The following is a 15060-nucleotide window of genomic DNA, read 5'->3' as shown; positions in this document are numbered from 1 at the left end:
TAAGTTTTATTTTTTTGTAATTTTTTCACATGACCAAAATCAATATAATTTAACATTGTACTGTTGGATCGTCGAAAAAATTATTTTAATTAATTATTTTTTTATTTGGGAAAGAATCTCACTTAGGGTAGTAGTACTTTTACCGAATTCTCCTTATAAAGTCATTAAATATTAATTTGATTTTTTTATAATTTTTTCATATGACTAAAATCTGTATACTTTAACATACGAACGGTTCGATCGTCTAAAAAATAATTTTAAAAAATAATTTTTAAAATTTAAGAATTCGATATCACACAATAGTTTTTTAAAAAAACCATTGTGTGCCACCTTCAGAAAATCAAGGGCTCTTATTGTGCGAACTAAGTGATGTAGGTGAAGTCAATCAATGGGTGATATTTTTCCAACTAAGCGATCCGGGTGAAATATTTTCTACCAATCCGATGGTGCCACGTTTTCCTATAAATAGATAACGGTTGTTGTCTTGTTAGAACCGTCGTCTTAACCTCATTTAGGAACCGTTGTTTGATGTATAATAAGACCAGACTTTTCATAAACACTTGTCTGAAACGTAAATATCCAGCAGAAAGACTTCTAAATTAATCGTTGTCTCGGGATCGCTTAGACAACAGCTTCATAAACTATTGTCTTTTTACATTTACAAGACAACGGTTTGTTAAACCGTTGTTATAGAGTTTGATTAATAACATATTTGAAAAACCGTTGTCTAACATTTTACAACGGTTACTCGTCCCGTTGTCTGAAGCATATCAAGATAATAGTTTTAAAAAATCGTTGTGCAAACTCCACTTTTTTGTGATTTTTTTTATAACGGTTCAAAAAACTATTGTATGAACCTTGGATTAGACAATAGTTTTAGGAGGGAAAAATAAAACTATTGTCTGTCACTTTGGGACAACGGTTCTTTTGTCAACTGTTGTCTAATTAGTGTTTTTTGAAGCTATTTTTCTTATAGTGCCCTTTCAGTGGATCAACTAAAGTCAATACTTTATTTTGATACATGTATTCCATCTCGCATTTCATGGCCTCCAGCCATCTCTCGGAGTCTGGATTGTTCATAACATTTTGGTAGGTGAGAGGCTCATTATTATCCGTAAGCATCACATCACCATCTTGAGTCAAGAGAAATCCATAATTTTTCTCAGGCTCATGGTGAATCATATTATATCTACGAACAACCTGTGTTTCCTGAACATAATTACTTTTAAGATTTTGATGTAGATCTTGATCTTGTTCCAACTCTGGTTCAATATTATCATGTAGTTCTCGATCTTCATCGAGACATATTATCCTCCCACAATTTTTCTTAGAAAGTAGTTCTCCCTCAAAAAATAAAGCGGTCTGAGCAACAAACACTTTATTCTCAGAAGGATTATAAAAACTATACCCTTTAGTCTCACTTGGATATCACATAAAATAGCATCCATCTAATTTTAGTCCAAGCTTGTCGAAGACTAAACATTTCACAAATGCTTCACGTCCCTAAATTTTCATAAATGACATGATATCACATTTCTCAGTCCATATCTCACATGGAGCCTTTTGAACCACTTTTGTTGAAAACTCAGTTAAGTGTATATGTGACTGTTTCTAGAGCATAATCCAAAAAACTAAATGAAAGATCCGCTTGACTCATCATCGATCACACTATGTCCAACAAGGTACGATTTCTCCTCTCCGAATCTCTGTTCCATTAAGATATTCAAGAAAGAGTAAGTTACGATACAATACCACACTCCTCCGAGAAACTCTTGAATTTGAGGCTTAAGTATTCTTCTCCACGATCTGATCGTAAAACTCTTATATTTCCCCTGTTTGCTTTTCTACTCCGGCCTTATATTCTTTGAACATTTCAAAATAATCGAATTTGTTTTTTATAACAACCACATATCCATATTTACTGAAATCATTAGTAAATGTTATGAAGTAGTATAAGTCACCCATTTCCATCATACGCATTCGACCACATACATCATTATGTATAAGTCCTAATCATTTGGTGGCCCTTTATCCTGATTATGTATAAGCGGAAACTTTAGTCATTTTGCCAATGAGACAAAGTTCACATCTTTTGTATGATCAAAATTAAACTTATCTAAGTATCCATATATATGTAACTTAGAAATGCGTTTCTCATTAATATGGCCTAAACGACAATGCTAGATGTAATGTTTGGTTTGAGTCATCATCGAATATATAAATTTTTAACTAATTATGCAACACTACAAGTCTTATCATTGAAATAGAATAAACAATTGTTGTTTATTTATTAAAATGAAATACCTTTCTTGTCCTGACAAGAAATTGATATATGTTTCCGCTAAAAGATGGCACGTAATAACTATTTACCAAGTTCTCAACTTCGCCTTATGAGCAAAATTAGGCACTGAGTTCCTCCAACTAGAGCAACAACTTTAGCTCAAATTATTACCTGATACCCGAAGCTTGACCATTGTTGGTCTTCTTTTTTAGATCATCCAAATAATTTTTACAATTTAACTTCCAGTCATCCGGTTATTATCATAGATTTAACAATTGTCTTCTTTAGCAACACCACTAATAGGTCTCAAAAGCCCCCTTGGGATAGGACTTTGCTTTAAAACTGAATAAAATCAAATCTTAACCTCGCTTGTCATCTTTCCTTTCTCATTTGCCTTTCATGTGTACAACATCAATATGACGTAGTTCATGCCTTAACCGTGTTGTTTTTAACAGTTTTAAACATGCCTAACAACTCAGTAAGTGTTTCGTCTATCTCATTCATTTTTGTTCTCAACAAACTGAGAATAGAAGTTGTTCAAAGATTGTTTGATCAAATCAAGATGAGTCTCTAGACCATTCTTGAAACCTAAAATATCAAAGTATGTATACCTATCATCTTTAGAATTTGTTGTCCTACCGGATATAATTCTCCCATTAATGCAAAAGTATAGTGCCTTATTATTGTCAAATCTTTTTAACGAGCCTATCCTTCAAACATCCTTTGAAGGTGCTCAATCACATCATAAGCATCACTATGCTCTTGTTGCTTCTAAAACTCGGCACTCATAACACTACGACATAAGTGGGCTACTGTAATGTAAGTGTTACGAGGAGCGTTACATTAGCTAAGAAATTTTTGCTCTATTGTAACACTAGTCAATTACCGTTATGATAGCTATAAAACTAGTGTTACATTGAAATGACGGTGTTGCACAACATGTAACACCATCACCTGGTGTTACATTAGTTACTTTTTTTAATTTTTAAATATATTAAAGTGGAAATATTTTATAAATTAATAAAACTATATTCTGGTTATTAGTGAATGAAAAATGTAATATATATATATAATAAAATTTATAAAATATATTCATAAATATAAAAGTTGCTTTGTTAATTTCTATTTAATAAATAATAGTTTAATATTTCAAATTAAAAAGTAAAATATAAATTAATAAAAATTAACACACTAGGTGAATTATTGGGCGGAAATTTTCCCTCCCGGATGAAAACACAGTGCTACTTGACCAAAAAACACAGAGATAAACCCACCCTCTTCCAAACATATGCTCTGTCTACTCTTTTACCAATATTCTCTCTCGACTTTCTGAAAACACCGTATCGAAGAATGAATTGAAGAATACAATGAAGATTTGGTATTTGAATACACATGTTTATGGCTCTAATTTGAAGGCCTTTACTAATTTTTCAATTTATTTGATTTTTCAGGGTTTTAGGGATTTCAAATTGGGGCTTTTTTCTTCTATTCATATTTAGCGGTAAATATCTACTCTATTTGCTCCGATTTTAACATATCTAAATTTTTTCTTCAATTAACATATATTTCATTGTAAATTTCAGGTGATTAGAGCTGTGAAGTTGGACGTTAGAGCTTTTTCTCATATTCAATTGGGTTTCTAGTTTTAGGAATGTATGTCCTAATTAGGGCTTTTCTCAAATTCAGTTGGGTTCTGTTTATATATGTGTGTATGTATGCACTGGTTTTGTTGATTTGTTCCTCTTGTCAGATTTTGTGTTGATTCGGACGAGGCCTTGTTTTTGTTGTACAAGTATGTGTCTACTGGAAACCTAGAGAGATTTTTGCATGGTATGGTTTATAACTCTTATTATTTCTAGTGTTCATCTTGATAACTTCAAACTCTATCTAACAAAATTGTGTATACTGCAGAAAAGAAGAAGGGTGTAAATGGCGGTTGTTCACTTTCCTGATCTGTGAGGTCTAAGGCTGCTACAGGAATTGCAGAGGCCATTGGGTATTTATATAGTGGAACTTATAGATGTGTAGTTCATAGAGACATTAAGCCCTCAAACATTCTTCTCTCTTCCAATAAAAACCCCAAGGTGAGAGATGAGCTTTATTTAGTAAAATTCTTACATTGTAGTTAATATTAATTTTATAGAAGGAACATATTAGATGATTGATTAAAATTTTAATCTTAATACTCTAAATGATTATGTAGTTGTGTGACTTTGGATTAGCTACATTGATTGAAGTACCTTCTGTCCCTTTTCTTTGCAAAACTGTTAAAGGAACATTTGGGTATTGATCTCTCCAACCTATAACACCAGATGAATTGAGATTTCCTTTATTTTTTTTAACACATCCCCGTTTATGGTGTCTTAAAATCTCATGTGCAGGTATTTGGCTCCTAAGTATTTTCAACATGGGAAGATATCACACAAAACGGGTGTTTATGCTTTCGGTGTGGTTCTTGGTGAGGATGATTTCAAGCTTCTTGGTGAAAGTTTATTATCTGATGAAAAGACTGATCAGTTAGAAACCAATTCGGTCTCATAGAATGATATAAGCAATTCACATACTTCCACTCGGTATACCAAACCATCAATGTCTACAGCGGGAGTGTCCTCGATTGCTCAAGTGGAAATTCAGAAAGGAGAGAGTGAAAACCTCCGGTCCCCAATCTGCTATATTATGGGTCATGTAGATGCTGGAAAGACCAAGTTGCTTGATTGTATCCGAGGAACTAATTTTCAGGAAGGTGAAGCTGGAGGAATTACTCAGGAAATTGGCGCAACATATTTTCCTGTTGAGAACTTGCAGGATAAGACCAGGGAATTGAAAGTTGGTGGGCGACTGAAAGTTCAAGGCTTGTTGCTTATTGATATCCCTGGACATGAGTCGTTTATGAACTTGCGTTCTCGGGGTTATGGGTTATGTGATATTGCAATTTTGGTTGTGGACATAATGGATGGAATAAAACCACAAACAGTAGAATCACTTAATCTGTTGAAAATGAGGAGGACACGGTTTATTGTTGCTTTGAACAAGGTGAGATAAACTTTAGTTACCTATTAAGTTCATTGTTGATAATGTATTCCTAGACTTGTCTGGCTTCATAACATCATAATTTAACTTTTCAGGTTAATAAATTGTATGAATGGAAAAGTTGTCACAATGCATCAATTGTGAAGGCAATGAAGCAACAGAGTAAAGGTGTCCAGACTTAATTTGATAGGAGGCATACTGAGGTTATTTTATCTATTATAATTCTATTTTTATCTCAGGCTTTCAGGCATGCATAGACACTAACATATTTTTATTTTGGGATAACTTCAGATTATTGCACAGTTCAAGGAACAAGGATGGAATAGTAACTTGTACTATAAAATTGAAAAGAGAGAAATAGAAAAGACTATCAGTGTTGTACCTATTGTACCTACAAGTGCAATCAGTTACATAAACTAGTTTTATCCTTGTAAACCTTTTCTTTGTAATACTTATAGAGCAGCATTGTGATTCTCGATGGTTGACAAAATTGTGGTGATTTTTCATTAACTTTTTTTAATGTTATTATGGAAGTAGCTTGGACTTTTATTCATGGTGAACCATTCATGTCTTTATATAATTAATTTTCTAAGTGGCTATTTTGTTTTTATTGTGAAGCTTGCAGTATGTTCCTTAATGTATTATGAGGTATAACAAGATTGCATCTCTATTACAGTACAGGAAGTTGCTTTGAGGTGTAGATATTTCACAGTGAGATCCTAACTTAATTAATTATTTAATTTGGGAAAACAATAATCCAGTATAGCCCTTTTGTTTCATTGCCGCACGCATACTAGTAACTACAATGTTTTTGTGATTTTTATTTATTTCATAGCTACTGGGGTCGGGTTCTTGGTGTCACTGCCAAGGGTAAAAATATCGAATGCCAACTGGTAAAATGTACCTTTTGAGAGTTAGTAAAATGTACCTTTTGATGGATTGCTATGTACTCTGAAGTTAAAAGTGGCTGATTCCTCATGTCATATCCTGAATTAACTGCAAGTATCCAACTATGCCGTTTTAATACCAAATCAACTTCTATTAATTTTCATGCGATTTGGTGTGACTTGTGTACAGGAGCAAGGAATAGTGAATGAGGGAGAACAAGTAGCTCTCTGCCTGGTTATTTTGTATCCAAAAAGTGTTGATGGGCAAAAAGTGCTTCTCTTCCTGGTTATTTTGTATAATTTCATATCCAAGGATAGTCGAAGAGTATTTTTTTCCTATCCAAGGATAGCTCAAATGTTATGTTGTAGTACTTTGGTCTTCCTTGGTGTTGGGGATGGTTTGGAGAATTTACTGTTATTTAATATGATTTATAGAATTGATACTCTTATGTGGACAACTTTGATGTTTTTGTTGATTATGGATTATTCTCAAAACAAACCTTATATTTCAAAAAAAAATAAAATAACTATTATATTTGCTTGTTCTGATGTAATATTTCTTTATATATAATGTGACATTACATATGTTACCAGTGTTACAATAGATTAAAAGACCGTTACAACACACACATTCCAGTGTTGCCTAACTAAAAAACCGGTGTTACAATAGATAACATCTATTGTTACAATAGGCAATATGAGACCCACAGATGGGGTCAGTTATCCAACTTATGCAATGTTTGATCAAGCTATTCTATCACTCACTTTGCGTTATATTTGGGCCTTTTAGTGTTACAATAGTTACCTATTGTAACATTTTCTTCTATGTTATAATAGATTGGTGAAGTGTTACATTAGGGTAACTATTGTAATTGCTCGTATATGTAACACCCCTTGGTGTTTCAATAGACCTAATGTAATGTTTTTTGGACCTATTATAACACCATTTAGACATTACAATGGCCCACTTATGGCGTAGTGTAATTACAAGCATGAGACATGAAACATTAGTTGCATAATCAATTTGCTTCTGGTAAGCATTTTGTTTAGCACATGTTTCATTCTCAGGGAGGGGTTTTAGTGACATCCTTGAACCTGAGGGCAATCTTCAAGTTTTCATGTCAGTTGAGGAAATTATTTCATGTCAGCTTGTCCTTCTCAAGGACTATTACATAGAGAAGTTATTTGTGTTATTTGTCATTTGATATCTATAATATTAAAGTGTATAAAATGAATTATTCTACAAATGATCATTCAATTATGTTCAAGTGATTATTCATATATATTCACAATATATATCTCCCACTATTTTTATCAAATCAATAGCCCTAACTATTAATTCAGAAAGAATATCTTCTATATCCTCTCTAGTGAGCCAAGATCCATATTTCACCATGCGGTAGGTCAGTTTTGGATAGCTTGATGGAACAACATTTGTTCATATTTATCTAATAAATCTCGCCAAACTCTATGCTTCTAAGTTCACAATCCTATTGTGGTAACTTAGTTAAGTCTGAACCAATAGTCAAAACGTATCAATATACTTCAACACATCTCCCACAATAGATGAGAATACTTTGCTTTGGCGAACCCATTCATTATCGATCTAGGGGTTAACACATCGGACTTATGGAAGGCATCAAATCAATATAATATTAAATTTAGGATTTTGTTAATTTTAAAAAGATCATGATCCCATCATAAAGAGATTCCCAATTTTTTTTTGAATAAAATACTTCAAATCAATATTCGTCAATGATTTAATTTGCAGGTAGTGAGGGAGCACAACGGTCTCACTTAAAACCACAACCTTACAAGTTCAATGAACTCGCTTCTGACAAAATCACCTCATGTCCAAAATAAAGAAGATTAATATTTTCATAAATACGAGAATCTAATTATCATTTGTTCATTTTATAATCTTGAATCGTTATAAATTTTATCTTGTTTAGCAAGCATGGCATAGGTGTCGTATCTAATACATACATTCTTAATCTAATTAAGAATGCATCATTAAAGTACTCAACACATACATTCATCATATGAGCATATATATGTAAAGTGAAATAAAGTAAATGTGGTTGGTTATGGCTTTATCCTATGTCATTTTCATCAATCTAATGACAAAGATCTAGGTCAATCTAAGGTAAAAAATAAATACAAGCTAACTATTACATGTCTTCTTTCTTGAGTTGTCTCTTCCTCGTATTGCTTCCTTGGATGCCTCCATGTGAGATTACCCTTCCTTGATATTAAATCTTCATGTCTTCATGTACATTACAAGAATGAAATATAAAAACTAATCTAATGAACTTATAAGAATAACTCGAGTTACATTCGAGATTTATAATTACAAGATCAGACGACATGTAAGCCGTATTTAAAAAACCAAAACCATTAACCTAAGATCATAAGCCATAACCATCCACCATGCTTAATTAACACATAAGAACATGTTAGAACACATAATCTGATCTTAACATATCATACCCATCATGATCTAATCATAAAAATAAAATATGAAAAAAATCAGAAAAACCAGAATCAAATTTTGAAAACATTAAATCGCTGTTTATAGGCAGTAAATGACATCAAATGCCTTACAGACGAGTTAGTTTTGTTCAGACGCTCGATCCCTATCGAATAAGGTATCCATTCGTGAAAATAGGATATTAGACCCAGATTTCAGAGAATCTGCAATATTTGATTCAAAATTTGTATCTAATATGATTCTCATAATAAGAACAAACATAAATTATATATATATATCAGTATACACACAGATTATATAAGCATCATATGATTATACAACTCACATGAATATCGTATATTCAAACTGATAACTCTATTTTTTTTCCGGTCTTCTCCTCTCTCGCTCGAGCTCGAGACCAGTCCACGTGGCACGTGGTGTGTGGTTAAGCTATGATGTGGGGGCTTCTGCAAAACAAACAAAACAAAACTAGAGAAGGATTGTGTCCCCGCGGAAAATCCGGTGTGAGAGTAAGAATGAGGTTTCTTGAAGGAGCTATTCAAAAAATATATATAGGGTTTTATAGGCTCCCAAATTTAGGATTTTAGGGGTTACCTCTTCATCCCAAATTTTCTAAAACAAAATTGTAATTAATTAATCTTTTTCTAAAATAATAAAATTTTATAATTTAATTTAATAACTCATTTTCTTAATAAAAAATTGGAACAATGTTTTTGATCAATTTTATGATAAATTCTATTAACAAGATTGTATGATAAAATTTAGGATTATATTTAATTATAGTTTATTTGTTTGAATAATCGAGATCTAATGGTTTAAAATTCTTAAATTTTGTATATAACATTTTCTTTTAACCATTTTAACATTCGTACAGTTGGATCGTTCAATATATATTCCAAATAGGTAGAACATCCCTAAATTTGATTTTGTAAAAATAATTAATATCTAAATATATAAATTAATTGATTTGTTTCCGTACACTCTTTATTTTTGACAATTTTTACATCCCTATGGCTAGATTACTCAAAATAACTCAAACCCTATTTCATACCTTAAACGTTAAATTAATACCACTAAACTACACATGTAACCATACTGTCAGCTCTAATGCAGCGATTTAGAAATAGCTTTTTATTAGTGTTGGATTTCGGGGCATAAAATGCAGCGAAAACCAATAAATATAAACAGTAAAAAATATAAAAACCGAAACTTAGGATGCTCGTTATAGTAATAAATAATTGTTACCCTACTAATAATTAAATTGATGATCGATTAAACCTTTCGTGATTAATGTATAGTGTACTATAATATGTTTTACCATTTCTTATAGATTAAACTAGAGGCATGTAACGTATATTCCTCTTTATAATTTAATCCATATTTTTTTGATAAATGAGTAGACTATCATATCAAATCAATATTTGAGCACTTTCACGCATTTCAGAGTCTTGCTCACACAAGAGGTTAATAATATCACTCCCTAAAATAGAAGGGTTAAATCCTTTTTAGATCATTCATATTTATCATATAATTTATAACATACCAAAATTATACTTTAATCATTATCCGGTCAAATATAACTTTTAATGTAATCAATGTACATTATTCTCCTATAGAAATATAATGATTTTAAGTCTAAGGATCATTACATCATTTTCACTATGAGAATTTCTTGTGACACAGTAGTGGTGTACAATCTCACAATGGGTCTATCCAGCACCATGTATATTTACATGTGCCAATATTTTCGACTTTAGTATCACTATACATGTGATCAATGAGATGTGATCATGAGTCAACATACACACTAGTCTAAATATAGTATTATTATTCCTTAATAATAATACTCGACCATGGATCTTTACATATATTGATACTAATCTCATAATCTCATTTCTAAGTCATATACTTATAGATATAGAATGCATATCACATTTAAAGGGCATTTATTAATCTAACATTTATATCACAATAATTATGACATAATAAATTTAAAGAGAATCATTGATAGAACATAAATATTAATAATCACTATAATTTTCTCATAAAATTAAAATGAAGTTAGCATTTGACACTCGTGCGATTGTATTTAGCCTTATTTTATTGTAGTTGATCTATATATATATATACATAATCATGTTCCAATGAAAAGTTCTTAAAATGAGACCGTGAGTACCGGTAATTTATGTAGCTTAAATTGGTGAGTTTTTGAAAAATTAAGATTTTAAATTTGGTAAATTGGTGATTTTGTGCAAAACAAAAACTTTAAATTTTATAAAAGTACCGAATTTGACAACCAAAATTACTAGTTATCATCTTAGCAAAATCCTATATATATATATATATATGTATATATATAACATGAGTTACTTACATTTTTTAAATCATCATGAGGATATAAATGTAAATTTGAAAATATATTTGTGTTATTTACTAATTTGTGCATAACAAAAATTTTGAATTTTATAAAACTACTAAATTTGACTACGAAAATTACCAGTTCTCAAAGTTCTCATTTGAGCAAAATCCTACATCTATATATAACATGAGTTACTTATATTTACTAACAATCAATAAAGGGGTAATTTGTAGAAGGCGGGTTCAATACAAATTACATATTTTAACTTTTTCTAACTTAAACAATTGCTAAACTGAAATAAAAATATTGGACAGAAAAATTTCACGTGGTTTAATTTTTACTTGCCATTTAAGTTATCTTTTAAAGAAATAATATATGCAAATTAGAAGAATTTCATAGCTTCTTTTTATAGTGTTTCTCTGAGAGGTATTGCTCTCAACTAAATTTTATGGAAAAGTCTCTTTCTCAAGAGACTTGCTTTATATATTACAAAGTTACAATACTTATTCAAGAAAACATAACACAATCTTGGAGGTCCAACAAGATTCCTTAATCATTCTCTTTTTCAAGAGACTTGACAAATAAGCCTAGATTGTATCTTGATATATTGCTTTGAATATCCGTCCATTTTGTCATCCATGAAAATAAAATGCTTGTTCTTCTTCAAAATTCAAGATCACGTGCAGGTTTTGTCCTCGCTCCCATTTTCAAAGTGAGATCTTCTATCAACGCATGGGCTCTAACAGATTTTATATATGTGCTCTGTCAAGTCACTCTCAATTGCTCTTTCCAGTACAAGAAAAATGGCTAAATATGACCGAAAATTTTTGGTCATATTTATGCAAATATGACTGCCTGCGGTCATATTTCGTTAAATATGACCGAATTATGTCGGTCTTTTTTGGACTGGTCAAATTTAGCAAAATCGGTCATATTTAATTAAATTTGACCGTTTTTATATGACCGAATAAATTTGACCGACCAAAATTGACGAAAAGTGGTCATTTATAATTTTTGACTTTTGACTTCAAATATTTTATAAAATTTGAATTTCCCGCCCCTCTAAATAAATATGACTACCAGCCGTCAAATTTATAAATTTGACCGACCTATTATAGCCATTTTTATAAATTTGAATGTTTTAGTATCTAGTCAATTTTATAAATATGACGCCATTTGAGTAGGTCAAATTTATAAAAATGACTGATTTTGGTCAAATATAACAAGCAAAAACAGACTACGATTACTCAAATATAAGCATTACATGAAATCTAGGTATGCTAAGTCCCACGACAAGCATCCAAATTTAACATATCGCTGCCCAAAAAACAGAGCCTCCACACCAAAACAATATATACAAAATATGAGCAAAAATAGCAAAATCAAAAAATTTAAAGATAAATTTCAAATCAGACCACTAAAATAATTTACATAATTATACAAAAGGTTATACATACCAAAATATAGTCAAATGTTTCATATTTGATTCAATCCCAAAAGGTTTAGCTAACATGGAAAATTGATGGTTCGGTACCAAAAAGTTTGGCCAGGAAACATCATTTTCAGAGGATTAGCTACTAGATGACACTAGATTTTAAGTACTAGATATCAAAATAAACCTACTGTAGCTAATGGAGGGAGTAACAGTAAGCATCTTCATCTTTGTCTTCATCATTGTTGCTTCCGAAATCACAGCAATTCATTGGCGCCTTGTCAATTCTAGTACCCTGCAATAAAATATATAATCTCCCTAAAGTGCAATTTACTTGATACCAATCAACAGAACATTTAAGAAATTGCAAAGAAACTCTATTGTACATTGCAATATTTGCACGATAGAGAAACTGCAAAGCCATATATACCGTAGGCTGACATGAAAAAAAATTGCTCAAAATAGTAAACCTTAAAAAAAATATAAAACAGATCCATTCTCAACCAATATCTAATTTAAAAAACTTAACTACTTATCAGAATGTTACTATTTATTTAACTAGTTGATTACTTGATACATATGCTAGAGGCGATTATTGTATTGGCAAAATTAAAACTGGACCAACATAATCTTATGAAAACTACTCCATGATGAAAAACTGTACACCATATATTATAGTCAGGAAGACATCAAAATAAAATAATTAAGATATCACGAGGTGCTAAGAAATAGTTTACCAGAGTTTAGGCAATGTGAGGTAGGACTCGGACTCCATAGCCTTCCATAACCTCATAATCTGTTCAAAACCCAGCTAGAATCATATTTTTAAGGAAATCGGGTGAGTACTTGGAATTTTACTGAAAAATCTAATAGATAAAGTAAGAACTTTACACTATTGAATTTTAATAGGAACAAAGTCGAGTAAACTGTTGTTCAGGAGTCTAACTTGCCAACTGTCATTGTTAAGTCTAATTTGGATCTCCCTTTTTAGAACAAATGTAAACATTATCTGAAGTAGGAAAATACATGTTTACTAATAGATAAATATAAATATATCAAGTACAAATATCAGTGGATTAAAAATGTTGTAAAGATTGCAACACAACAACAACAAAGTAGGCATAGATATTTAACTACATATTAAGAGACCAGGGAGAATGGTATTGATGAGTTATAATAAAATTAGAGTAACAAAAATACCGTCAACCAGACACTTGTTTAACAACTAAAACACTCACAATCATTCCAGCCTGTGCACGTAAATAAAAATCATTGTTATGTGGATGACAGATGCTATTGTCAATGACAGTTCCTGGACAAAAAAACTTAAATTGTCATGCACCAAACCTTTTGTGCCAAAACATACTCAAACTTGGAAGTGCATTGAACATCTTACCAGGGGGAACACCTTAGCAATAGGAGTCATATGATGCCACTTACGAGAAGCCTTCAGGTGGAGGGGATGTTTCAGTTCCATTTGTGGGAACAGGCTTTTGGGACTGACACTATACAAAAAACAGGCAATTAATGACCATGATCCAAAATCTGGTATTGCTTCTTGGAGGTTTCTGCAATTTTTAAGGTCGCTCCTCACTTTGCATTCCAGCTTTGAATTCGGAAGAGCTACAAGAGCTATAATATAATGAAAATTGATTAATATAAGTCACCACAATAGTATCGTGACATCAACCAATACATGGAATTGTGGCGTAGAGTACCTTTTACTTGAAATTGACAGGACAATAATTCTGGGAACATTATATATAATAAGAACTGTATTACATGTACCAATACCACCTTCCCTTACACCAATTCGGTCACAAGCCTGCATTTTGTCATGCATGAAAATAAAATGCTTCTTCTTCTTCAGAATCCAAGATCACTTGCAGTCCTGGCTTCCATTTTCAAATTGAAATCTTCTATCAACCCATGGGCTCTGACAGATTTTATATATGTGCTCTTTCAAGTCACTGTCAATTGCTCCTACTTTAGCCATTGATAGTGTAATTTTCTTAGCAGTTGATGAGTTAATTCCATTTTTCATTGAAAGTCTATTCTCCTTAGCCATTGATGACTCACTTCACTTAGATAGAATTATATGACATTTTATATATAAAATTAACCATCCTATTTCATATATCCTTTGAGTCACTAATGAGCATGGAATGAATAATTACAACAATAATTATCTATTAAGATCTACATGAAAAATGTTGCAAGAACTTATGGTGGATAAGCTACTTCAATTGCATCATTATTCTAACACTACTGGGAAAAAGAGTCAAATTCAACTCCTTAAATTCAAAAATCAATAAATTGATGAGTTGAATTTATAGTCAACTTGCCTTCCTTCTTACTAAAATATAAATTCAACCAAATTTTCACCTTGAAATAATATTAATTATTAAACTAAACTCAATCATATTATGTTGATGTTATATATTTAACCATATTTAGTTGAATTTATTTTAAAGAATAACAAAAAAAAATGTTAAAACTAATTTTAAGAGATAACCGTTGAATTTGTATTTTCAACCATAAATGTTTCAATTTATATATAAATTTATTTTTTTGAAATTA

General features: G+C 31.1%; 2 protein-coding genes across 3 annotated transcripts; both read left to right on the top strand.

Moving 5' to 3' along the window:
• The first annotated feature begins 3202 nt into the window (after positions 1 to 3202).
• On the top strand, positions 3203 to 4822 carry LOC141673346 (receptor-like serine/threonine-protein kinase At1g78530). The gene is made up of 5 exons (XM_074480079.1): positions 3203 to 3222; positions 4032 to 4111; positions 4259 to 4365; positions 4485 to 4564; positions 4663 to 4822. The coding sequence occupies exons 1-5, from the start codon at positions 3203 to 3205 to the stop codon at positions 4820 to 4822; spliced, it is 447 nt and encodes a 148-aa protein (XP_074336180.1).
• Positions 3543 to 6647, top strand: LOC141670650 (eukaryotic translation initiation factor 5B-like). 2 transcript variants are annotated; one of them, XM_074476596.1, is made up of 9 exons: positions 3560 to 3659; positions 3733 to 3782; positions 3865 to 3934; positions 4032 to 4111; positions 4193 to 4365; positions 4485 to 4564; positions 4663 to 5314; positions 5407 to 5514; positions 5603 to 6647. In XM_074476596.1, the coding sequence occupies exons 7-8, from the start codon at positions 4871 to 4873 to the stop codon at positions 5491 to 5493; spliced, it is 531 nt and encodes a 176-aa protein (XP_074332697.1). In that variant the 5' UTR covers positions 3560 to 3659; positions 3733 to 3782; positions 3865 to 3934; positions 4032 to 4111; positions 4193 to 4365; positions 4485 to 4564; positions 4663 to 4870; the 3' UTR covers positions 5494 to 5514; positions 5603 to 6647. The 2 variants fall into 2 exon arrangements, with proteins under 2 accessions (XP_074332696.1, XP_074332697.1); XM_074476595.1 differs by having other exon boundaries at positions 3543 to 3782.
• Positions 6648 to 15060: the final 8413 nt, after the last annotated feature.

This window comes from Apium graveolens, chromosome 7 (assembly GCF_009905375.1).
Source record: "Apium graveolens cultivar Ventura chromosome 7, ASM990537v1, whole genome shotgun sequence".
Taxonomy (NCBI): Eukaryota; Viridiplantae; Streptophyta; class Magnoliopsida; order Apiales; family Apiaceae; genus Apium; species Apium graveolens.
This window is presented reverse-complemented; position numbering and strand designations above follow the sequence as displayed.

Excerpts from the sequence above, each read along its gene's own strand:
- LOC141673346 (XM_074480079.1), top strand. The coding sequence starts at position 3,203 with ATGACGGTGTTGCACAACAT. Across the intron at positions 3,223-4,031 it reads ATGACGGTGTTGCACAACAT|ATTTTGTGTTGATTCGGACG; the intron begins GTAACACCATCA and ends TCCTCTTGTCAG. Across the intron at positions 4,112-4,258 it reads CCTAGAGAGATTTTTGCATG|GAATTGCAGAGGCCATTGGG; the intron begins GTATGGTTTATA and ends AGGCTGCTACAG.
- LOC141670650 (XM_074476595.1), top strand. The coding sequence starts at position 4,871 with ATGTCTACAGCGGGAGTGTCCTCGATTGCTCAAGTGGAAATTCAGAAA. Across the intron at positions 5,315-5,406 it reads TTATTGTTGCTTTGAACAAG|GTTAATAAATTGTATGAATG; the intron begins GTGAGATAAACT and ends TTAACTTTTCAG.